Source organism: Heliangelus exortis, chromosome 4 (genome assembly GCF_036169615.1).
Source record: "Heliangelus exortis chromosome 4, bHelExo1.hap1, whole genome shotgun sequence".
NCBI classification, from domain to species: domain Eukaryota; kingdom Metazoa; phylum Chordata; class Aves; order Apodiformes; family Trochilidae; genus Heliangelus; species Heliangelus exortis.
Window position 1 is genome coordinate 27,876,166 of NC_092425.1, and position 23,919 is coordinate 27,900,084.

The 23,919-nt window shown below is 38.4% G+C and overlaps 1 protein-coding gene across 2 annotated transcripts in view; it reads left to right on the forward strand.

Annotated features, from left to right (window-relative positions):
- TEC (tec protein tyrosine kinase) overlaps nucleotides 1–23,919 on the forward strand; it is a 43,765-nt gene that overhangs the window by 4,912 nt on the left and 14,934 nt on the right. For both annotated transcript variants that reach the window (XM_071743607.1, XM_071743608.1), the window contains exons 2-4: nucleotides 11,127–11,307; nucleotides 22,494–22,595; nucleotides 23,537–23,618. In XM_071743607.1, coding sequence (XP_071599708.1) covers nucleotides 11,170–11,307; nucleotides 22,494–22,595; nucleotides 23,537–23,618 — 322 coding nt within the window. In that variant the 5' untranslated portion in view covers nucleotides 11,127–11,169. The remainder of the gene's footprint in view (nucleotides 1–11,126; nucleotides 11,308–22,493; nucleotides 22,596–23,536; nucleotides 23,619–23,919) is intronic.

A 23,919-nucleotide genomic window follows, 5' to 3' on the forward strand; every position in this document is an offset into this window, starting at 1 on the left:
AGGGGTTGGCTGGTGGGATGCTGTTCTATGTCAGGGGCTGCAGGTGGCTCCTTTGCCGTGGAGGTGGTTCTCTCTTCCTACCAAGACACTCTCAAAGCATGGGGGGGATTGCAGCTGCCTGAATGGAAAAAAAAAAAAAAAAAAATGTAATGAGCAAGTGGCAAAATTCACTCATTTCTTTTTAGGTACTTCTCTGTATCTCTTTAACTGAAACTAACTCTGAAAGTCAGTGCGAAGCAGTCACTCCCTATGAAAACCTGAGACTATGTGGCTAGGGGCTATCTTACCTTTCCAAAGTCTTCACTTTAGCCCTTGTAATTTTGATGATTAAATAAAATGAAAGCTTCTCTAAGTGCAGTATCAATGTCATTCATTGAATTGCATAAAGCTTGAGAACATAGAATTTGATCTGGTAGCATTACTTCTACAATGTTGAGAGCAACCAAGTGATCATTCTCTCACCATGTCACTGAAGTGACAATGAGGTATGACGGTGAGGAAATTTTGAATTTCATTTATGTGAAATTTTCCTTGTAACCCACCCAACATAACAGAATAAGAGAGTCTGGAATCAGAAGATAAGAATACTGATCTTGCCAATGCCATTGCTTTGGTATGTGTAGTTCTGGGTTGCAGGATGTGGCAACAGGAGTATGAGATCTTGACTGAAATGTAAATGGTCATTCTCTTTGGGTCGAATCTCCTGTGTGTGTTTCATAGCAGAGGGTCATGTATTCTGGTGAAAACCATGCAGGGGAAACTCGACAACCAGGAACTTACAGTATTTCCTGTCCCCCACTTGTTTCCTTGAGTTTTTCCTCAGGCACAGAAAGGCAGTTTTGAGCTGTAACTCTAGATATATCATCCCTGTCTGTATGAGAGCCCCTGTTTGGGGCTGGTCAGCTACACAATAAGTGCAAAAAATCAATTGTTATCAAATGGCCTTATAATGCTACCTGAAAAGGAAAACTCTGGGGCAAAATATGCCCACTAATCAACATGGATGCCAACACATGAATTGTTGCCAGTAGTTCTGCATCTGGGTCAACTTCACAGGTTTGCCTTCAGCTGGAATTCACCCGTTTGTGTGTAGCATCCAGCTAGTCTGATGGGCACTTGTTACTGTCTCTACTCAAAACCAGTTATTAATGTAAATGTATATTTTTTATATTAATGGTCCTATTAATGAATATGTTTAAACATAATATAGTTTATGCATAGTGGTATATTTGGCATTCAACTGTCATAATAATGAAAAAAGTATGTTATGTATATATTTAGTGTTTGTTGCTAGCATCTTACCACACAGCATATGGTTATCTTAGGCTATGTCTTTTGCAAGCTTTATTTTGTGAAAAGTGTAATGCTGGTTTACAGATGTTGGAACTGCTCCTGGTGGAAGGTACAGGATATGCAGGAGCTGTGCTAAACAGGTTTGTGAGCAAGAGATTAAACTTTTGCCTCAGATAATGTTACTGCTCAGTGAAATGCATCAACCTGATGATCTTGAAGGTTCTTTTCAACCATGATGATTCTATAATTCTATGATTTTCACTTCAGTGTTATGGCTTGCTGCTAAGATTTTCTTAATGCACCATCTGAAAAGCAACTAGAAGACTAACTAAAAAGAGATTATTTTATTAAGTTTATTCGCTTTTTAGAGAAAGAATGGTTGGTTTTGTGCCCACAATAGGGATGCTAACAGCTATTGTTATGGGATAGACACAAACTTGACTCACTTCTGATCTACATGAATGACTAAGAAAGGTGGGTGCTTGATAAAAGATATAAAGAAGGTAATGACTTTAACAGTATGAAGAGTAGACAGTAATCTTCAACAACCTGGGATAAAGTAGCAGCATATCCCTGGAGCTGGTTCAGGACTCTCTCAGCTGCTTCTGTTAAATTGGTGTTCACATGGAAGGAAAACAAAACAGCAGCCATCACTCATCTGTAACCTAGTGCTTGTCCAAAGGTAAGGTTCTCTTCAGCAAGCTGCATGCCTACGAGTCTCCATAAATTCCCTAAAAGACAACTACTTTTTTACAATTTTTTCCCTTTCCTCAGGACTTCCTTACAGTTCTTTCCAGCCATATACTTACTTTTATGATCATGCAGTCCTTAGATGGGAGGTAGCCAACTTACTGCAGATGGATCTGGACCCATATTCTCACAAGCCACCACTTTGCACTCAGGCCGAAGGATGCATGTGTAGCTGTCATTCTGTAGGTATTAAGCACTCAGATGGCTTTTATGCTGCAGGTGCTACAAGTTTTTATCAGTTTTGGAAAGTAATACAATTTTCATATACCTGCAAAAGGAGAAAAATATCTTGAGGCTCACAACAGAAAAGATAAAAGGATTATACCTGAAACCTGATGAGTAAATTCCATCTGACTAAAGAAAATCTGATGACTGAAATTATAGAAATAATCCTAGAAGACAAACAGATAAGGAGCTACTGCCTACTATCAATTTGGGAAATTATATTTTCCCCAAAGGAGTAAAAAGTTACTTTACATTTCTTGTGAATAAAATGTAAGTGCAAAAAGCAGGTGACAGGTGCCTAGGTAAACAGCTTTTCTGTGGCTTCAGAATTTCTATGGCTTCGGCTGTGCCATGTAGATGTACCAGTGGCACTTCTTCAGTGCAGAGAGAATTATTTTTCTTAGAAATATTTCAGGTTTGTTTATTGCTAGCAAAGTGTGTTCAAGGGAGGGAAGCTTTTCTTCAGCCACTGATTGAGTTTTCTTGGTAACTTCTCAGATGATCACAGGTAAAAATCTAGAAGGCTGGGTGTTGCTTTATAGTTGGAATACTATTGCAGGAGGTTGGTTCTAGCTCCAGGATGAATGGACTTAGGACAGAGGAAAGGTGGTGGTGCTAAGGTAGACAGTTAATAGTGCTTTATTTCTACTGTTTGGCACTTTAGGAGGTATGTTAGCCCAGTGGACAAAACAAGACTGATCATGTTCAAGTTAGTGCAAAACTAGTTTGTATTGTTATCAGTTACTTGGCATGTATGCTGGCAGAGCAGAAAGAGTTAACTTTAGTGTCTGGAGAACAAGTAGTTCTCTAACTTTAGTAGTCAAAGAACAAGTAATTGTTTAAGGGGAAAATGTTCATCTTGAAGTGTTTGGAAAGAGAAGTAAGTGAGGAAGTATTAGTCATTCCCTGTGCATAAAACAAGTCATAAGTTGTATGTATTACAGGAATTCAGTTAGACCATGTCAAAAGAGTGTCTTGAATACTAAAATAAATTAAGCTTATTTTTGGTGTAATGCATTACTTGCTCACCTCTGATTGTATATTTTGAAAAACAAACTCAGATTGTGAAGAAAGTGAAGTAAACTGACTCCTTTACTGACATTAAAAAGGGTTTCTCAGGTACCTGCTGACCTCTTTTCCTTTATTTTTTTCACCATAGATTTTATTTGCTTTCTTAGATTTGCAGTTTTGTGTACAATGGCCATTGACCTCTTAGTCAATGGTGAGCTTTAGGATTCCTAAACAGAATTGGGTTCAACCTCTGATTTAGCAGAACATTTATTTTTCCAGCCCTCTGAATCTCCAGTTTACTAGAGAAGAAGGAAAAGCTTTTTCACAAGTGTCGCCCATTTCCTTTGCCAATCTCATCTTTGCCTGTTGCTTTAGTAAGTGGGTGTTGCTGTTTCTCTGGCCTTCTTATCAGCAGGGTTCTTTTCAGGAAAGAGGCTGAGGCAGCAGTTCTGCTTTCTGAATGTCTGCCTGGCAACGTGGAGTAAGTGGGGAAATGGTGGAACAGCCTTAATTTGTGTAGAAGTGAAGTTAATAGTCTCTGATCTGAGACTTTGCTCCTCCAAATCAGGATGATGCTTCCATTCTCCTCTCTGACTTTACTTTGAAAATATTTGCCCAGACGAAGAGGACTGTCTCCTTTTTGAATGTGTACACACACATAAGGAGGACCAGCATACCCCATACCACCTCCCAGTTCAGTTCCTGAGCTTCCCTTTCTGTCCACACTTTACCTTTTACCTCTTTTCTGTCAGATGAAGACGTGTTATATTTGTGCAAGTAAGCCACATGAATATTCTTTACCAGGCTTTTATGCTGCATGAGTGAAAATGCAAATCTCTTTATACTCGGCCTTATCTGGCCAGCTACGGTCAGCTCCTCACACCATCTTGAGCTCCTGCTGATGGCACCACAGTTGGTAAGAGGTGCTGTATGTCAGCAGAGGATTTAGTTACCATTTTCACTGCACTTTATACATCGTATTTAGAAATAAAAATAAACCTGAGCAACAAAGCTTGGCCCCGGGAAAACCTGCTGTGGCCCTTCTGAGGGTTAATATCAAATATCAGTATATAAAAATGTTACTGAGGTTTGAAAAAATGGCAACAATTGCCACACCAGGCAGTGTGTATGGTTGGCTACAGCGTTCTTACTCAGCTGTTTAAATTCAGCACTGTGGTAGCACTGCTTCCCTCCTTCAAAAATTGGAAATCTACCCTGAAAAAGAAGTCTCTAAAAAGAAAGTAAAGCTGTTGTTTGGTTTTTTTTTTTTTTAATTTCCTTCTCTAATTTTAATCTCTGATTGAATCAAATCTGTAATAATGAAAATACAGCTACTTTTCTCACGTGTGATTTTCCCAGCTGTTGCAGGAGGTTTTGTCAGAAGGTCCATCTGGGGATAAGTTTATCTTGTTGTAAAGGTTGGGTCTACCTCTGTGCAAAGGCCATGAAATATACAATCCTGGAAGCTCATGGAAGCTGTGTGAATGCAGTGAATGCTGCTGACAGGAAGGATATTTTAGTTTATGTCAGACTGCATATGGCTTCTAGTAAGCCCCAAATCCCAGGTTCTCAGTAGAAGATGTCAGTTCTGCCTGCATAAGACTTGACACTGGGTTTCTTCTGTGGGACACACTGGTCAGTTGTGGTAGGCCATGTTGAAACCTTTTCATAGTATATAGCAAAAATAAGGTGGTAACTCTGGATGCTGGAGTGGAATTTAAACATGTATCTAACATAAGTAGGATTATTATGGGAATAGTCACAAGGATTGACCACTGCATATGGGTTGAGCAGAAGGTGATGTAAAGCCATGCTATGTACATGATTACAGAATTATTTCATTTTCTTGAGTGTAAAAAAGCCTAGACTGACTGAATATTTGAGCTTTTATTACTCTTAAAAATTTCCTGTGTAGGGCTTTGAATAAATTTTTAATTACCTTTCCTGTAATAATGGTGAATTCCATCTGGTTTCTATGTATGTTTATACATATAAAAACCTCTTCTTGTGGGTAGAATTAACCATTAGATTTTCCTGTCATAGTGTTGTTACTCTATTACTCTGTTGTTACTCTGTGGAAAAGGGGGTGGATGGAAGTAAAAGTTAAATAGGTAATAGGTATATAAATACTTTAATAGGTAATGGTGAAGAGCAACAAATACTTTTCACAGTTATTGAAAAAGCAGCAAAAATAGAAGCTTGGAGATATTATAGCAATGACACTTCACTGGCCATAAATACAACAGGGAACAAGTTCATGGTCAGAAAGATTTGCAGCTCTTGGGCAGGGGGGTTTGCTGATCTTTAGTACAGAAAGGATGATGATTTTTTGGTCTTCAGTGAAATTGCAAGATGAACACAATGCCTTTTGGCTAAGAAAGCAAACACAGGACAATGCAAGAGCTGAATACTTGCTCTAGCACCAATATTATTTCTTGAGGCAGTGACCCATTCAAAAGCTTTATATCTTCAGAAAGGAGAGGTGGCTAAGTGTGCAGAAGGTCATTAGGCTTTGGATTTTACTACTTTATCTGGTGTACCTTACATTCCTCTGAAGTAAACTAAGTTTTAGCTTCATTTTCTTCCAACAAAGAACATTACAAATGCTAAAGAGACTTTTTATCTGAGTAAACTGAAGGCAAAACACTCAGTGCGCATTTATAGGTATTGCAGAGCTTTTGTGTGGAAGAAAAAAAAGCTACAAATATTTAGCTCTAGAGGAATGAATAAAAATACAAGAAGTTGTTGAGGACAGTGCAAACCGATCAGTCTGTCTTTTGAAAAGTGTCCTATATATTATATAGTGTTACCAACTCAAAGTAATCAGTAAATAATTAAAAAATACTCATGGCAACATGTTTTCTACATCATGGGTGGTAATGTGATTCATTTCATCAAGCAAAGGTTTGTTTCCTGAATAGTTTATTAATGAGGGAGTTGAAGAAAGTGAACAATCATGCTGTGAAAGGATAACTGAGTCATTGTACTGCTTACAGGTCACGATAAAGAGCAATAGCTGAGTTAAAAATTGTTTGGAGACATATATGTATCATTCTCATAAATGTGAACACATCGTTGTAAGAGGAAAGAAACTCTTTTGCTGCTCTTACCATTTTCCCCCAGCTGTTCTGTGCACCTTGGCTCTACTGCTTTTGTGATGGTTGCTGGTCCAGTTTGGTGAGATTAACTCTCTTGATGTCAGCTGACCCGAAGAGGAATCATCACTTTTTTCAGCATTGTTTTCTTTGCTTACCCCAGCTACCTAAGTCATAATGCTAAAAGGAAACAAACACTTGTATTTGGTAAAATATAGTGAGCCTGACTCCTCCTGTGTGTATACGTGAGTAGCTTTCAGTTGAACAAAGGATATTTTGCAACATCACTTTGTTATTTCAGAGAATCTCCAGTCAAAGGGTTGCTACTGGGTTAGTTCTGAGACTATTTACTTTTAAACTTAAATTTAGTGCAGACAAATATGAATTTTACTTTCACAGGGTCTGATTACATGTAAAATTAGCCAGTTATTCTGTGTTGGACTTTGAAACAGAGACTAGGGTTTTGCAAACCTTTGGGTCTAATTTTGAAATCTGTTAGAAAGTAGCCATCTAAAATTGCGTTTCTCAGTTAAAAAAAAAAAACCAAAACCAAACAACTTTGCATATGACAGATGTGGTTTCTGAGAGCCTTCTGTTAAAAAAAAAAAAAAAAAAAAAAAAAAAAAAAAAAAAAAAAAAAAAAAAAGCGCCAATCTAAGTCTTTTTTTCTTCTCCTTTTTCTGGTATATTATGAATTTTAGATATCACTACATTTTTTCCACCTTAATTCCAATTGTAAAATTATGAGGGATTACACCAAAGTATATTTTTTCCATGTGTGTTTTTCTGTGAAATTTACCATTTGAATAGGGATTAATAGCAGTTGTTCTCTTTTACTTCTTTGGAGTTTGAATCTACAACCTTAGGTGTGGGGCAAAAAGGCTGTTCTACCATGTGAAACCCAAGAGCAGATTTTGCAATCCTTTCTTACACTAAGTAATAATTATTCAAATAAGCCTGTGCTGAATACTCATGTATTTAACAATTCACATGTAACTTGGTTTGTCGTTTCATGATAAAGCAACAGCAGCTTCAGCAGAAAAAAACAGGGTAACGAGTTCTCCTTTTCTTCTTCCTTCTGCACTGTTTTTCCTCTCTACCCAGAGCTGCAGAGTGCTGCCTATTCACTTATTGCAGCTGTTTGCAGGGCCACTTGGCACCTGAATAGCAAATTGATCTGAATGAATTAAAAAAGACTCTCTGATTTATTTTTTTTATTATTTGAATCCTTGAATATTACATAATTTTAATTAATGCAGTGTGCTAGGTGATAACATTTTCAGTGTTAAATACACAGACCTGGAACTGGTGCCAGTTTAGATTCGCAGGCACAAAATCTGAAAAGGAGCAGTTGAGCAAGATGCTGTGAAATCCACGTCAGAAAGCAAGGGATGCTGATTTCTAATAGGGATTCTCTGTCTTGGATTTTAGTCCTTGAGCTCATCGTGAAGGCTCTGCATGGGTAAATGTTACCGTCACTATGAAGATGTTGAAACTCAGAAAACTCAGAGTTCCAGCTTGCTTTTAATTTTGTTTTCAGCCACAGGCAAATGTTTTCTGTTGCCGTTTCTTAGATATTGTTACGACAAATGTGTTTTTCTGAATGCCTTTATTCTTCTGAACTACTTCATGATTCTGTGTGATAAAAAGTTTGTGCCACAGAAGGTATTTATTACTTAATGCACTGCTATCAAAGAAGCCCTGGTCAGATTGGGATTCACTTTTTCTTTTCTACTCATTAGAACTTCCACCACAACTTTCATCCATTTATTCAACAGTTTGAATATTATCTGTGCTTTCAGACCTCCTTATGGTGACTAATTGTTTCAATAAATAAACAAAATCCAGGAGCTGGGTGTGGGATTCAAGAGATGCATGGGTAGTGTTGTAGCTGCTGGGGTTACCTCATCACTTAGTGCCTCAGTTTTCCCAGCTGAAAACCAGGAAACGTGGGATGCATAAGAAGCTGTCTACAAGTAAGAACTTAATTCAATATTGATCAAAATGTACAAAGTAACAGATCTACAGTAATAGTTCTTTTCATTTATTTTGAGGAAGATGTGTGGTGGCTTCATGGACATATAGGTGAATATTTATACAATGTGAAGATGGATCAGGGGAAGCTGATGCTGAGTTTTCATAATTCAAGTTGGGACTCTTGGTCCCCCCTGGACCTCCCCAGAATGCTGAGCATCTGTAACTCTTTTAGATTGAAGTCATAATTCTGAGTCCCCAGCATCTCTGCAAATCAGATCATATTTGTTATCATGTAAACTATGAGGTTGGCAGGGAACAGGGCAAGTCCTTGGCAGGAGTTACTTGTGAGAAGTTTAGATGGGTGGCAACACAAATCTCCCAGGGCTGTTTTGAAGAAGATAACAATGTGTCATGCAGTTTCATGTCCTGAAGGATGGTCTGGGAACAATGGAATATTTTGGGGGAAAAGTGGAGAAAAGTTCTAAAACTGTATTGAAGAAAATAAAGTGATGTATAGCTTAAGAGATAAGGATGGATATTAGAGGTGCTTCTCAATGAAATACTGCAATTTTTGAAAGGAACTTGCAGAACAGGACATGAGGGTTCAACTGTCCTGAACCTTTTTTTATGGAAACAGATACAAGGCTTGAGCCAGTGGCTTGGAAAAAACCAAAGCAAAACAGGTTTCTGTGACCAAATATTGAGTCAGAGTCTTATCATCTGACTTGGGGAACTGGTTCTTATCTGCAAAGATCTGCAAAGCAGCAATAAATCAGTGTAGCAACCAAGTGCAGATATTGACAAATTACATTATGGTGTTTTGTTTTGTTTTTTTTTTAATTTTTAACACAGATTTTTTTAAGGGTTATTATACAATGTTAATGTGACCAAAGGGGGCTGGCAGGGAAATATTTTATCTTTATCGGTATTAAAATGTGAAATTATAATTTATTTTGAATCCTTCTTGTGCTTTCTAGTGTATGTCTATGGGGATCTCTGAGACACTGATTTAAAAGAGAAATAATAATTGTATTTTTCTTAAGTAACAAGTGAGAATTTGTACTATAGAGAACAGAAGGATTGTTTTGAGTGGAAGAGCCAGTGATAGGAACCCTTATAGTTTCATGTGCTTTAACCTGAAACTGTAGGTTAATACTAACTTTTAATTCTTTGAACAACGTTTCTATACAACCATTGTGAATGGTTGTATCCTTCCTTCTGTTATTACCTTTAAGGCTGTCAGTTTATTTTTAAGGGCACAATAAAACAGGATTTGGCAGCTCAAGTAATTAAAAAATGCACTCAGTACAATTATTACTTCAAAAAGTTCCATCTCATTCCCAAGAATGCAGTGTGACAGATGACCAACAGAGTGTATGCATGCGTGTGCATCAGAGGAAGAGGAAGCCTAAAAAGAGATTATTCACAATAATCACCATTTCCAATCCCACTATAGTCTTTTATTTATGCATACTAACCTGGTCTTATTTTGTAGTTCCACGTAAACAACAGACTAATTTTTCAGCATATGCAGAAATATACCTTGAAAATAAAAGAATGTTTTAAAGGAGTGAACAACTACATCCAGCTGAGTAAAATGGCAGCAGTGTGGGATGTGAGAGCTTAGTTGCCCTAAACAGGGTGAAATATGGTATTGAGACTCGACTGGAATGCAGTGGGTGTAATTTCACGCACTGTCACTACAAATAATTCACTAAAGTGAATTTATTTGCATTTAGTTTTATTTAAGCTTTAGTTTTGTAAGGTAACATTGTGAGAGGGAGGGTTGGCTTTTCAAGCTTCTCTGCACAATGCTGTGAAATGCACTGTTTTGTCTATGGTGAAGTTATGTTGGTCACAAGAGAGAAATGTGATACATCTTCATTAGAGCTCTTGGAGTGTGTCCAGAGGAGGCCACTGGCACCTGCAGGGGGCAGGGAGGGATGGCAGGGAGGCAGCAGGCAGGTGAGGGAGGAGCTCTGCAAAGAAAGGAGAGACTGCCTGGCCATGTCTCTGACATGGCATTAGAGCCACATTTGTAAACAAAGTAACTGTGGGTATGCTATTTTTTTAATGTACTCCTGAGTCTGTCTTGCAGGTATTAATCATGATGTAAGACTTGAAAGCAGTTTGACATTACTGAGCAGCCATACCTGTCAGAAGTAAAGTACTTAGGTTGTTGATGGTCAGCATGAAGCCTTTTTAAATAGAAGAGGTCATACTTTCTGAAAAATAAGCTTTAGCTCTGTTGTGAAATAGACATTTTCTAATGTCCTTTATGTGTCTGAAAACTTTTGTTAATATAATTGGGGTGAATTTTCATAATTGTTTTTACTGGTCCTTGTTCAATTTTGTATGATGAGCTTTTTTGCAAATGGCATTTATATATGCACAGACCTTAGCTATTAAAACTTTGATATGCATTAGGACTTTGTAATGAATAACAGTTGTACTCTGATGTTTGCCTGGGGCACATTTTGAACTTCTCACTCATATTTTCTGTGATATAGGCTGCTGTGTGCCTTATTTCATCCCAGTGAGGTATGGCTTTTGGCTTCCTGGGAACATGCCAGTGCAGCCCTCAGCTGAGTGAAACCTGAACTTCCTTGTCTAATAATTAACTTTTTTTAACTTCCAGATGCTTTGGGTGAGCTTCAACTTTCTGTATATTCACGTAGTTTCATTTACATGTAGAAGCACATTTTACTACAGAAATTTCCAGTTCTGTGATCCTTCAGAGATATCATAATGATTTATTCCTCTTGTCTTTAACAGGAACTGATATTCAATGGCTGGAAACAGCTGATAAGTGGCTGAAATGAATACAACTACTATCCTACAGGAGATTTTGATTAAAAGATCACAGCAGAAGAAGAGGACTTCTCCATTAAACTACAAAGAAAGGCTTTTTGTACTTACAAAATCTATGCTAACGTATTATGAAGGTCGAGCAGAGGTAGGAGATGCAGATTTATACTGAAGAGTGTCTTTGTTCCTATTTGCTTTGGGTACTATTGGCTTTTTTCCTACTGTATATCATACTGTCAGGTGCAGAGAGGGTACAATGAACATGAGCTGCCATTTCTCTTCTATTTATAATGCAGATTGGCAGAGAAGTTGATAACTTATCTGGTAGTCAGTGTGAACTGGTTCTTAATTGGAGCAGTAGTGTATAGCAGGATGCTAGCAATAATAAGATAAAATAGCTTCTAAAGCTGGTCGTCCAAACTGACTTCTTCCTCTCTCCAGAGAGATGAAAGGTCACTGGGATGTGATCCCAGTTTTCTGTTATCAGCAAAATTGCTGAGGGTGCTCTCTGCTCCATCATCCAGGTTATTAATGAAGATGTTGAATGGGATCAGAAGAGGTATTGACCCTTGTGGTACACTGTTAGTCACTTCTTGCCTCAAGACTTGGTGCCACTGACCTCCGCTCTCCAGGTCTGGCTGTTCTACCAGTTTTCAATCCACCTCAGAATTTCTGTGTTTTTACTGGCTGTGCATTTGAAAGTACTTTTTTTTTCCCCAGAGAATAAATAGGCTGGGGCTAAGAAGTCATCTGAAACTTGTCTTGCATCTTGCATACTTGTACTGTGACAGCTTACGTTCAGGTCAAATAAAAATTTAACTAACAGGTTTTACAAGTCTAGTTGTCACCTTTAAGAAGTTACCACTTCCAGCTTTCTCCTTTCAACTCTCCCTTTCCCCTACAGGTTAATGTCCTCTATTTAAAATATTCTTCCAAGAGACTGCATAGTGGATCTGTCTGAGAGTGACTTTAAATTATCAGTTTCATTTGCAGTGAGATGGAACCAGGCTGCCCACAGTGCCCTCAGCTGTAACTGTAACATCTTAAAGTATTCCAGTCTAGGATAAGGAGAATTGGGAGGAAAATATGCATTATACCAACAGTTGCCCTGAAGTTTTCTGCTGAAATGAGCAAGTTCATCTCATCTCTGACCTAGCCTTCCAGGCCTTTCTTATCTATTTGAACTGGTCCTGCCACTTCTTGGAATCTGTACTGCTGTGGAAAAACTTGGTAATCAGAAGAAAAATATTTGATCGGGTTTTATTTTTGCTGGATTAGTGTTCTGCTAGGTTAACAAGATGTGTTAGCTCTGTGCAAGATTTAACAAGCATCAGAGTTGGTGCCAGATGGTAGAAAAGAACAGGATGCTCTGACTGTTAACGTCAGGAGGATGTTAGACTGGCTCAGCTGTAGCACATGGTTTTCCAACCTCAAACCCTTTTCATTTTCACTGTCCCTCCCATTTTAGGTTCTTTTAAACATTATTGTTAGGTTATTTCACATTTAAACACTTTATTTTATTAGCAACATTGTCTGAAAATAGTGAGTTCTAATCTTAGAGGGGTGACCTGAATATTTTTGTCAGCAATAATTGGTCTCTATTTAAAGAAAAGAGAATTACTACAGGACTAAGATCTTTGTGACACTGTGGTAGTTATTATTTTGTGTCATGTGGCAGCTCAACTTGAAAAAGTTTGGGGGTTTATCAGTTGTTTGATTTTTTTTTGTTAGTTTTTTTTAAGTCATTGGTGGTGGCTGTAAATTCGCTTTTACAGTAAGAGAGTTGCATATTGTGGTGGAAGTAACTTACATAAAAAGAGAAAGAAAATAATTCTGACCCTTCTGAACAGCTGGAGTTTTATTGCTGAAATAAATGTGACTACTGTGTATACTGATTGAATTTGAAGATAAGACAGATGAAGGCATATGGACTGATCTCATTTCAGGCTTGGCAATATGTGAAGTCCATCCTGGTAAAACAAGCATGGAAATCCCAAGGCAAGAAGATCCCACACCCTCATTTTTGTCATTTAACTGCAGTAGTTCTTTCAAATTCAGCCAGGGGTGGCTGAATTCTCCCTGAGCCAAGTGTATGATTCCCAGTGTGATCACTGTCCAAACTGAATTTTTAAATTTTTTTTTTTTTTTTTTTTTTAACTTCGATGGGGATTCACTGAAGAGAGTTCAAGAAGAACCCAGGTTTGTGGTCAAGTGAATAGTCCTGCCACTGCTTTTAAAAAACAAGATTAAACTAAACCTCATTAACCAGATTAGTCAGTACTCAAAGTGTGGGCAAGCTGGGATTGTAAATAAGGTGACAGAATTAGATAATTGGTATGGCTGGTGACAGAAATGGAACATTTATTACAACAGAAAGCAGTCAACCATAGCAAATGTTGTTCTTGTAAATGCCACTGAGAGATTCAATGGACCCTCCTGTCCTGTGCAGCTGGGGGTGGGGGATCACTTGCTCTTTGATTAGAAACTGCACATTATAGAAGTGTTCTTCCCTGTTTTTTCTGTCCTGTGTCTTGACAAAGTGCCATATTTGGAGCAATAACCAGTTATCCCATAAGCGTGACTGCTAGTGGCAGGGTAAAATCTTGTTCAAACTTGCTTATAACCTATTTAAATATCTTCACACATAGTTTCAAGCAGCTGATGCACCTTGCCATGGCACATGGTGCCTACAATGAAAGGGGAGATATTCTGTGGTCATGGAAAGGAGAAATGTCTCTTCTGCACTTAGGAATATTGCTGTATTGTAGGTCCTGGGGGAGGTGTGTGAACTATCAATGAAGTGTAACTACAGAATCAGGAAAGAGCCTGAATTTCAAGACTGGTTTCTAAGCACAGAAACCAGAGGAACGGGTGTCTTGGTCTAGGTCACCTGTGCAAAGCTCTACAATTAAGAGTAACATCAGGGGAAACTTTTTTATAGGAAACCAATAGGACCTTGCTGCTTAACTTCTGGAGATTATGTTTGGTAAAATAGAGTTATATCACCTTAAAGTTGTTTAAAAAGATGGACAAAAAGCTTGAAAATAAATACATCAAGAGCTGACTTGCCTTAAGCGTCACAGATTATTTTTAAATGATGTTAGAAAAGAGGAATATCATGTTTAAACTGGAGATAGCTTCTGGTATTGGCTTTTTTTTTGGGGGGGGGCATAATTTCTATGGCTTGGTAAGTGTAAACATGAGGTTATGCCATTATTGTACTATTGTGTAATACTGGGCTAACAATAATTACAAGCGTATCAAAAGCTGAGTTAATAAGCTTCATGAAGCCTTGAATTATTCATCATCTGTCATTGTTATAAAGAGCATTTGCTGCCTTTTTTTTCCCCTTAGTGTTGCCAAAGTGGCTATTGAGATCTGAATGTGATGGATTCCATTTGTAATGAAGACAAAAAATCATCACAGTAAGAAATAGGTGAATCAGCCTTCAGGTACAGCAAACTGATCTGATCCTAGGTATATTTGGCCTTTTTCTGTTAAAAGTGGCCTCATATCTTGCATATCAAACTTAAAATTCTCTGGAGTTTATTTTCAAAGGTGTGGTGCATTTAAACTTTCATCTGACTCTGGAAAATCAAACCTTAGTGTTTATCTAGGAGGCTACCTTGTCAATAAAATTTTGAATACTCCAGTAAATATTAGGTGAACAGTTACAATGGAAAGGAATCCTCACTTTACAGCTCTCCCAGTATCCCTGGTGTCCCACGGTGCAAGTGTTGCTCATGCTCCTTTGTACAGTGACATAACTGCTGCAAGCAACAGCATCCTTTATTCCTCTTGAATTAATCAACAGGACAAACCCATGCAGAAATAGCAATTCAAGTTACTGTGACCACTGGAATGGGCCACTAGGTATTCTTGGTTTATGCTTGTTCTCCTTGTGTGGCAGTAAGTTTTTATTGTTGTCAATTCTTTCTCAAAAACTGGTCAGAAGATGTCTTTGAACTGGTAGAAGACATTAGGGCAGTCTGGACTGCCTGGCTCTGACTGGGGCAGGCTTACTGCTGCATTATAGAATAGCCATGGTAGCAGGTAACATGAATTTCACACAAGTTTTAGTTACCTCAAGTTGACAGAGCATCTCACTTGAACTTTTAGTCCAAGTGCCTCCAGACTAGAGGATTTTGCTCTTGCTGGCATTTTAGCCAAGGGAAATTCTTTCAGATGAAAGCAAGATAATAAATGTAGGTGTTGAAGTACTTCTTGTCACTGGAGTAATTGAAAGGAACTGGTTTGTGCAAGTGGGATGTCCTGCTAATTTGTTGGTTTGAAAAATTTCACATTGATGTTTGTCACAAGTGTGGTGCTTCCACAAAGCTGGCATAGATCCAGTCATAATTTTATAAGTTGTTATCAATGTATGGACTGCTAGTCTCCTCATATCTATTGGAGTTGTGGACTATTCCTTTTCACCGTGGTATTTCTCAGTCTCTCAGCTTGCTTAGCAGTGACACTCTTTAGTTTGAAAGTGTGCTGATGTGTGTGGTTTGGCTGCTGTCCTCCCACACACGGCCCGTCGTGCTCACATGAACCTTTCCAGCCCCCAGCACTTTCTGCTGACCTTGAGTATGAAGCTGAGTGTGAGCTTATGAACATGAAAGTCCTTCAAGCCTTAGCACCTTTATTGTTTGCTTATGTTTGCTGTGTGGATTATGGTTTACAGCAATATAGATATATATGCATATATATATATTTATACTGGATTTTGCATTCTTGGAAGGTATAGGGTCAATCCTGGTCCCCATGGTCACCCTGTGTGTTTTTAGGTGATCAGAAGGTCAAGTGGTGCTAGGGGGAGGACAAAATGGGGGAGAGTCTGTGCTGCAGTTCCTGTTAGCTCTGAAGGGGCTGCACAGAGGGTATTGGGGTAGACACAGCACTTACCTATTTATTAGTATGCAGAACGCATTTGCTTTTACAGAGAAGACAAATAATAGCTCCAGAGGGAAAACTTCTAAGAGCCTTATTTAGAAGGATGATTCTGTGGAGTCAAGCAGAAGGCATCTTTCCAGTGATCCTGATCTCAGCTGATCCTGAGAGGTGCCAAGTGCTCTTACCTTCACTGGCAGTGGTGGTATTTGCCATCGGGATCAGACTTGTGTGAAAACTGTCTTGCATAAAAAAAAGAGCTGTTAAAAACCCTTGAACATTCTTGGGGGTTGCTAAATTTGAAAGCTTTTTCCTAAGGAAAAGAAGGGTCTTCTGCGAGAGCTATATTTAGTTCTTGTAATTTGAATAGAGAGGAGACAGAAGCTACTGAAATTACTGTGGTGATTTTTTAAGGAAGGAAAAATAAATTTAAAAGCTCTGGGGCCCACGCTAAAGCTTCAGGCTTCGGGGTAGAATTGTGTAGCTTCATTGCAACACTGATCTTGTGCAAATACTTCCTTTGGAGCATAACAACATTATAGATTTCCAAAACCCTATGCTGGTTACTTTTGGGTTTTTAGCAGAAGACTAATGTGTATCAGTTCCATTATTTTTTATTCCTATAGTGCTTATCCTTTACTAGGTTTAACATAATTGCCATGATTTATATGGTTTCCTTGGTCATGCCATATTTGATTTAATTATTTATACAAAGGAAAGTAAAATTCAGTATTAAAATGCTTCTGATTGCTGATTACTTTTATTTTTTATTGTAAGACAAATGGCTTCTGAAATTAGTAGATTGGAAAAGCCTTTTTTTTTTGTTCCAAGGCATAGGTTGTAATGATAAAGCTTTTCTTAAAATACCTCCAAGTTTATACAGTAACTTTACTCCAGCTAGACCAGAAAGAGGGCTGTGAGATGGTTGATGCTTTTCCTGCTAGGAAACAGAAGTGGACTTCCAGAAGAACTGTGTAGAAGTCCTTAGCTTTACTTACTGGGAACATACCTTCTCAACTGTCTCTGAAAGGTTGTGGTTTTAGATCAGTTCAGCTCTTAGTGTTTGGCATTTTTGAATGTAATTAAACACAGTTTTTTTCCCCAGCATTGTCAGAAAAATAATGTATCAACATTTTTTTAAATGCATCGGGATAGATGGATTATTTAAAACATATCTATGCACATATTTCTATCTATATTAATATGTAAACATAACGATTAATTGGTAACAGTGATTTTCAGCATAGATTATATTGCCGAGCAAGTACAACTGTGTATTTACATGTTATCCCAATTAGAAAGATACCTGTCACATCCATTTGGATAAAGAATATTGGGTTTGTACATCTTCCGAAAAACTGAAGAGTAAAAATACATAATGGTATAGAAGGCTTTTCAAAATTCTTCACAAGATCTATATTTAAATGCTAACTCAGAATAGGAGTAGCCACCTTTTCTAATGATATACTACCTCTCTAGTGACTACAGTGAGTACTTCTACAGCTTAGCAACTTTAGGAAAATGGTTAATTTTAACTTCTTTGCACTTCATTACCTAGAAATCAAGGCAGAGAATTAATGAGTGACCTGGTAACCTGTAGGTGGCTGAGCCACGGATATTCTTCAGGTTATAGTTTCTCAAGCAAACTTACAGGCATCTTCAGTGTTACAACCAAATCTGCTTTGTAATTCCCATATGCATTTCTTGCTGCTCAGCTAGAGCAATGAAATTGTGAGAGATCCATCCCTGATGAGAAAGAGAGCAATTTGGGAAGCTGACTGTTGCTTCAAGTAAATGCACAGATGCAAAAATTGTAGTAAGGAATCAATTTTCTTTTAGGTAGATCAAAGAGTAGGAATTAGTTGTCTGACATGCAGCTCTGCATAAAGCTTGTCAGCATTCCGAGGTATGAAGAGAGCGTTCTGCAGCAAGGGCTCTGCACCTTGTGGGAGGGGCAAAAATGAATCAGGGGGAAAACAGTTGAGAAGAAAAATTTCACAGAGAGGGGCTGGATAGAAGGTCTGCTAAAAGGAAGTACACATTGACATTGGGAACCATGAAGCTCCATCCTCCCTGATTTGTTTGCTCCTGTTCCCTCCCTCCCCCCAGGTTCAGGTAAAATATTTAAAAAAAATAAACGCTTTTTGCTCAGGCAGAACTACTGTACTGATGATGATACAGAAGGCCACAAATCTGGCTGAAGACCCAAGAGAAGACATAACAGTAGGCATAACTGGGGAAATTTTAAGCAGGTGCAAATGAAAGCTGTTCAAATCAGAGAAATAAAAGCTTTTCATGTGAATGGAGGCAGCTTAACAGATGCATGGGAGTATTAACTTGAAAGGATCAAGTCATAAAGAAACTGAGCTTTATAAGAAGCTGGTTATGTTACAGTAGTGATTCCCTACTTTCTATAATATCTACCAAAAGTCTGACATAAAAAGGATCTGCAGTAATTCTCTTTCTAGAAGAATTTGGATGTTTATTAGATAGAACAAATTAGATGTAGCTGAAGCAGAGAAGTGTGAGTTGTGGCTGTTGAGACACTGTCAAGGCACAGATGACAATATTTACCTTATGAGGTAGTGGATAAGTCTTAAAAGTGCTAAGAAAGAAGATCTGGAAGATAACTGAGGTTCTGGAGTGCTAGAGGTCTAATCTTAAGAGTGTTGAGGAAAAGCTGAGAAGTTGAAAGCTATGAAGGTAATTTCCAGAACCACAAACATTTGAGAAGCACAGAACAAACAAACAAAAAATTAACAAATCTCTGATTTAACTATGTTCTTTCTACCATGGGTTAACAAGTCCTGTGGGTAGCAGACAAGCAGCAGATATCCTGTGTTTTTATACAATTGAGGGTCTTTTCATGCTGCTGTATGAGACATTTTTGGATGTCAGCATTAGAAATGACCTGTATAAATCTCTTGTAAATCTGATTGCAGAACACATGAGGGACTGTACAGTGTTCAGTAGGAACCAGTGTTTTGATTTCAGATTGAAAGACTGTTGTGGATGAGGGGTCCTGTCCTTCAGTATTTTCATTAGTGGCACTGTTGCTGAAATTGTTGCTGAAAGAGAAGGGTGTTGAGTGCTCAGGTGATGTAAGACCTGAAGGGGCTGCAAGCATTTTGGAAAACAAGCCTAGAAATCAAAGTGGTCTTTTGAGATTAGGTGTGTGGTCGGTTTGATTGTTTGTTTTTTTTTAATTTTGCAGAATGTAATTTGGTGTGGACAAATAAAAAAGTAAAACTTTAGGCAGGACTGTTGAGAAGTTCAAATACAGAATAGGAATAAGTAGCTAAGTGTTAGGCAGGACCTGGGTGACAGGAGAGGGAATCACAAGATGGACATGCATTGAAGATACCTTGTTGCAAAACGCAATTTTTACACTAGGATGAAAAAAAGGGACTATGAAAACCTTCCAACCTGATGATTGCAGCATCTGCTTCAGTGTTGCGTCTGGTTTGGGGCAATAACTTTCAAGAAAGATGTGGTCCTGCCTGTGAAATTCAGGACAGGGGTGGCAGGAAAGGTGAAGTTCCCAAACACCTTGGCTGTGATGAAGTGCTGGTGGAGCAGCAAGTGTTTGCAGTGGAGAGATGGACAAACCCAGTACTCCTGATGGACAGGAATCCTCAAAGGCAAAACCCTCCCAACTCTCAGCTCTCTAGTTGAGGGGTTCATCATCTGAACCTTGAAAGAGTAGGCAAGACAGCTGGTAATTGAAAGGAGGCAAGGCATTCTTCTACATATTTCACACACTGTAAAATAAAGGGATGAAAAATGTGGCCATCTAACATTTATCTGCAGTAATTCTGTTTGCATAATCAGTAATTGCTTGGGTGAAAATGCCTCTCACAGGGGAACTGCAGCATTATTCAGTGCTTATCGCTAAAAAAACAGCTTTACATTTGGCTTTGGAGCATGTGCTACTAGAGAAGTTCTCTCCATGAAATGTTGAGTTACTCAGGCTTTTCTGAGGGTTTGTAAAGTTGCAGAGCAGCTCCATAAAAGGAGATGTCATGAATGTCAATACATGTGAGAACATGGGTCACATGCTGATGACCTCAGGTTTTCCTACATGGGGATAAATATGGGAGAAGAAGTAACAAGAGGGTATGAACAAGAGGGTGGGAGAGGGGCAGAATGGGTGAGACAGAATGCAGCTATTTCTTGACAGCCTGTCTGATTTCTTCATGTTTTCATATTTATCCCCATGTAGGAAAACCTGAGGTCATCTTTTGGGTCTGTGTTTCATGTCTGCTGTATGCCCGGGTTTGGAACAAGCTGTGTGGCACACAGAATAAATGCAACACAGAAGTGGCATGCGAGCTGTCCTGTTAGAAAGGGAAATCATTGAAGTAGGGAGGGAAGAGGAATTGCAGGGGTCTTTTTACCATTTTTCTTGAGTCATCCCTTCCTGCTCCTGTGCTCCTCTGTTTAATACTGAGAAATGCTGAGCTAAAACACAGCCAGACACCTGACAATTTGAAGCTGCTGGCCATTAATAACTGTTGCTTCTGATGCAATCTGAAACTTGTCTGAAACTCTACTTTGTATTTAGTTTTTCATATGTATGTTTTTTTTTTTAAATCTATAAAGTATGTAAAGATAGAAAAATCTTCTTTGATATTAAACTTATTTTGCTCATTTGGATTGCAAGGGAGGTCAACTTTGATTTGGTTTAATTTAGCATCTCATGATAAAGCAAACTGAGCTACCTTAGATCATTGAAAGGCTGACTTAAGAAATAGGATTATTAGATTGATATGCTGTTACTATGCATTTTTCTTCATATTTTTTTTCCAAAATATTAGTTGATGATCATATTGGATTCCCATTCTTTGTCCTCCTGACAGATGTGTGCTCCTTTTGAGTGAGCAATGATTGTCAGAATCAGCATGAAAATTGGCAGGGGTGGGGGAAGGTGTCAGAGAAATAATAAAGCCTGTTCCTCTAAGGAATTTCTGTCATTCCAGATAAAAAAAAAAAAACCAAAACATATTGTCTTTCTCTCTGACCAACAAGCTCAGTTAACTAGAAGATGGGATCCAAGCAATATATGAATAACCCCATTAGCTGGACCGATACGTTGCAGAAGATGCAAGTATTTTTTCTTTGGATGTTGTGCAGGAAAAAAAAACAAACTGGAGAGGTGTCTTCACAGTTATGCAAAGCACTGAATTCTGTGCTTGATGAAACACATCTTGTTTGGATCCTCCTGTTTTGCCTTGGCTAGGTCTGGCAGCGTTCAACCTGCCAGGCCTGCCATGCCTGGAAGGCAATTTTTGTGCTGTACCAAATGTTGTAGAATTCAGTAACTCAATTTTTGGCATTTTCTGTCAATGTATGTTTGACTTCAGGCAGCAAAGTCCAAGCAGAGGCATGCCAAAGAGTTTTTGGATCAAAAAATCCAAGGTTGCATCTTTAGTGCAAATTACTTCTCAGCATAACATATAACATGATATAGCCTTGTAGAAAAGATCATGATAATTTTTATGATTTGACTCTTAAAATGGTTCATCAACATGACTAATTCTTCTTTCTTGCTTTCCTTCTTTCCCTCTTCCCCCCCAAACAATTTTAAAAAGCCCCCTACTAGGGCTTCCTCTGGGGTTTCTTTGGTTTTTCTAGTTTTAAATAACAGTTACAGCTTTATCTGAAGTTAGTTCCTGTCATTCTTCCTGATGCTGACCGTGACGTGCATGAATTCCTCGTGCATATTTTCTCTGCCTGTTTTGCTCATAACAGCACACATAAGAGACAGAGTGCTGAGTGGTTTTGACATGCTGAAAAACTTCCGTGTTTCCTGTGGTCATTAACTACCGTGTTTCTTGGGTGGTGAAATCATGATGGCAATATTTGAGTTGCTCTTTTCTTCTGTTTATAAGACTATTGTCAGTTGCTTATGATTGTGCCAAAGTTCTTCTGTTTGGGCTGATGTTTCCATCCTTAGGAGAGAAGTGGGCACTAAGTAAGGATTCAAGTATTTTGAATAATTCAGTAATTAATAATTATTTCCCCATTGTGTGAGCAGCATCCCTCTTCCATAAGCTGCACTCTGAAGTGGATGTGTTGGATGTGCTTGGCAAGTAAAAATTTTTGACATGAATTGAGACCATCCATGAGTGGCTGTCTTATTTTTTTTGTCTTGTTCTGGATTCCAGTAGGAACTTCCTCTACTGTTACAGACTCAGCTCCCCCAAAAGTAAGAGGTGGCACTTTTCAGTGTCTATAGATTCATCATCTTTTTAGTCTCAAATGTGTATTGTTGAGGTGTTTCCCTTTGCCATACAGGAGAGTGTGTTGTAAATTTCCATGCTGCTGCAGTCAAAGCTACATCAGTATTGTAAGTGGAAAAGAAGCAAGAAGTCTCTACTGAAAAATGGAGAATTAGATAAATTGGTTATATTTTACATCCTGAGTTTTGCTTTTCTCTTACAGAAAAAGTACAGGAAAGGATCTGTGGATATTTCAAGGATTAAATGTGTAGAAGTTGTAAAAAGTGATGGTATAATTCCCTGTCAAAATAAATATCCATTTCAGGTATGTTCCTTTTATATAAAATATATAGATTACAGTGCTCTTTTCAACAGCACCAAGCCATTTGGAAGCAACTGGCTTGAAAGTGTTCCTTCAAAAAACTAAGCCTGCTCTCTGAGGCTGTGTGGGAGACAGTTCAGGATCAGTGATAAAAACCATCCATAGCAAAGCTCTGCTCCCTCTGCAGTCCCCTCCCTTGGGGGCTTTTCCTCATGGACTTGGTCTTTGTCTTTTCCCCTCTCTCTGCTTGGGTTTTGTGTGGAAAATGCCTGGTCTTCCTCCAAAATGGGTTAGCTGGCAGCCCATTTTCCTTGTCTTTGTTCTTTTTCATTAAACTTAATTATCGTTAAATTATATAAGGAAATTAAGATAAAAACTTTTTGCATTTTTTTGCATTGTGAAGATAATGGAAATACAAAGAGAAAACAAAGCACTTAGAGGGGAAAAAGAAATTTTTAGATATGGGGGATTGGGTGCTGTGTCTGCTTATTATAAAGGGAATGGTTGGAGTGAAGAAGAGCACTACTTGCTTTCCACCAGTACAAGAAGCAAAGAAATGGAAGACCGAAATCACTCCAGAGCAGTACAGAATTAAAAGGAGTTATGAAACTGCCAGGAACAAAGTATGTCTGATTATGAAATAGCTTTAGCAATTAAATTGAACTGTTTTTAGAAAACACGTGGAGAAGAATGAACAAAGCAAAATTTGCAACAGGTATTTTTAAGGAATACTCACAAGATAATCTACCATTACAAAATCCTTCCATGTTCTACTGAAAGCACCATAGACTAATAGTAAATCCTGATAACCTTTTCCCATTTTTTTGTATTTTGTGCCTGATTTGCCATATTTAAGTAATTTGTCTTGTTCTGTCTCCTGAGGAATAAATAAATCAATATTGCTGAGGACATTTATCTGGATTATTTATTTTCCCCTCCTCCAGGTTGTATATGATGCTAATACACTTTATATTTTTGCACCAAGTGCACAAAGCCGGGATCAGTGGGTCAAGAATCTGAAAGAAGGTAATGGAAATTATCATACTTAACATCTGAATGCACGTAGATACCTCAACTTGAGCTGCCTGGCCAGGATGGAGTTAACTTGGTGCTGCGTTTTGGATTTGTGGCCAAAACAGTGTTGAAAACACAGGGGTGTTTTAGTTGCTGCTTGCACGGCCTGGAGGCTTTGCTTTATTCTCCCTCTGCCCCCAAAGTGGGTGGGCTGGGGGTGCAGAAGAGGCTGGGAGGTGACCCAGCTGGGACAGCAGGACTGAGCCCACCACAGTGGTTTTCCAGGCCATCAAATTACATGCTCAGTGACAAA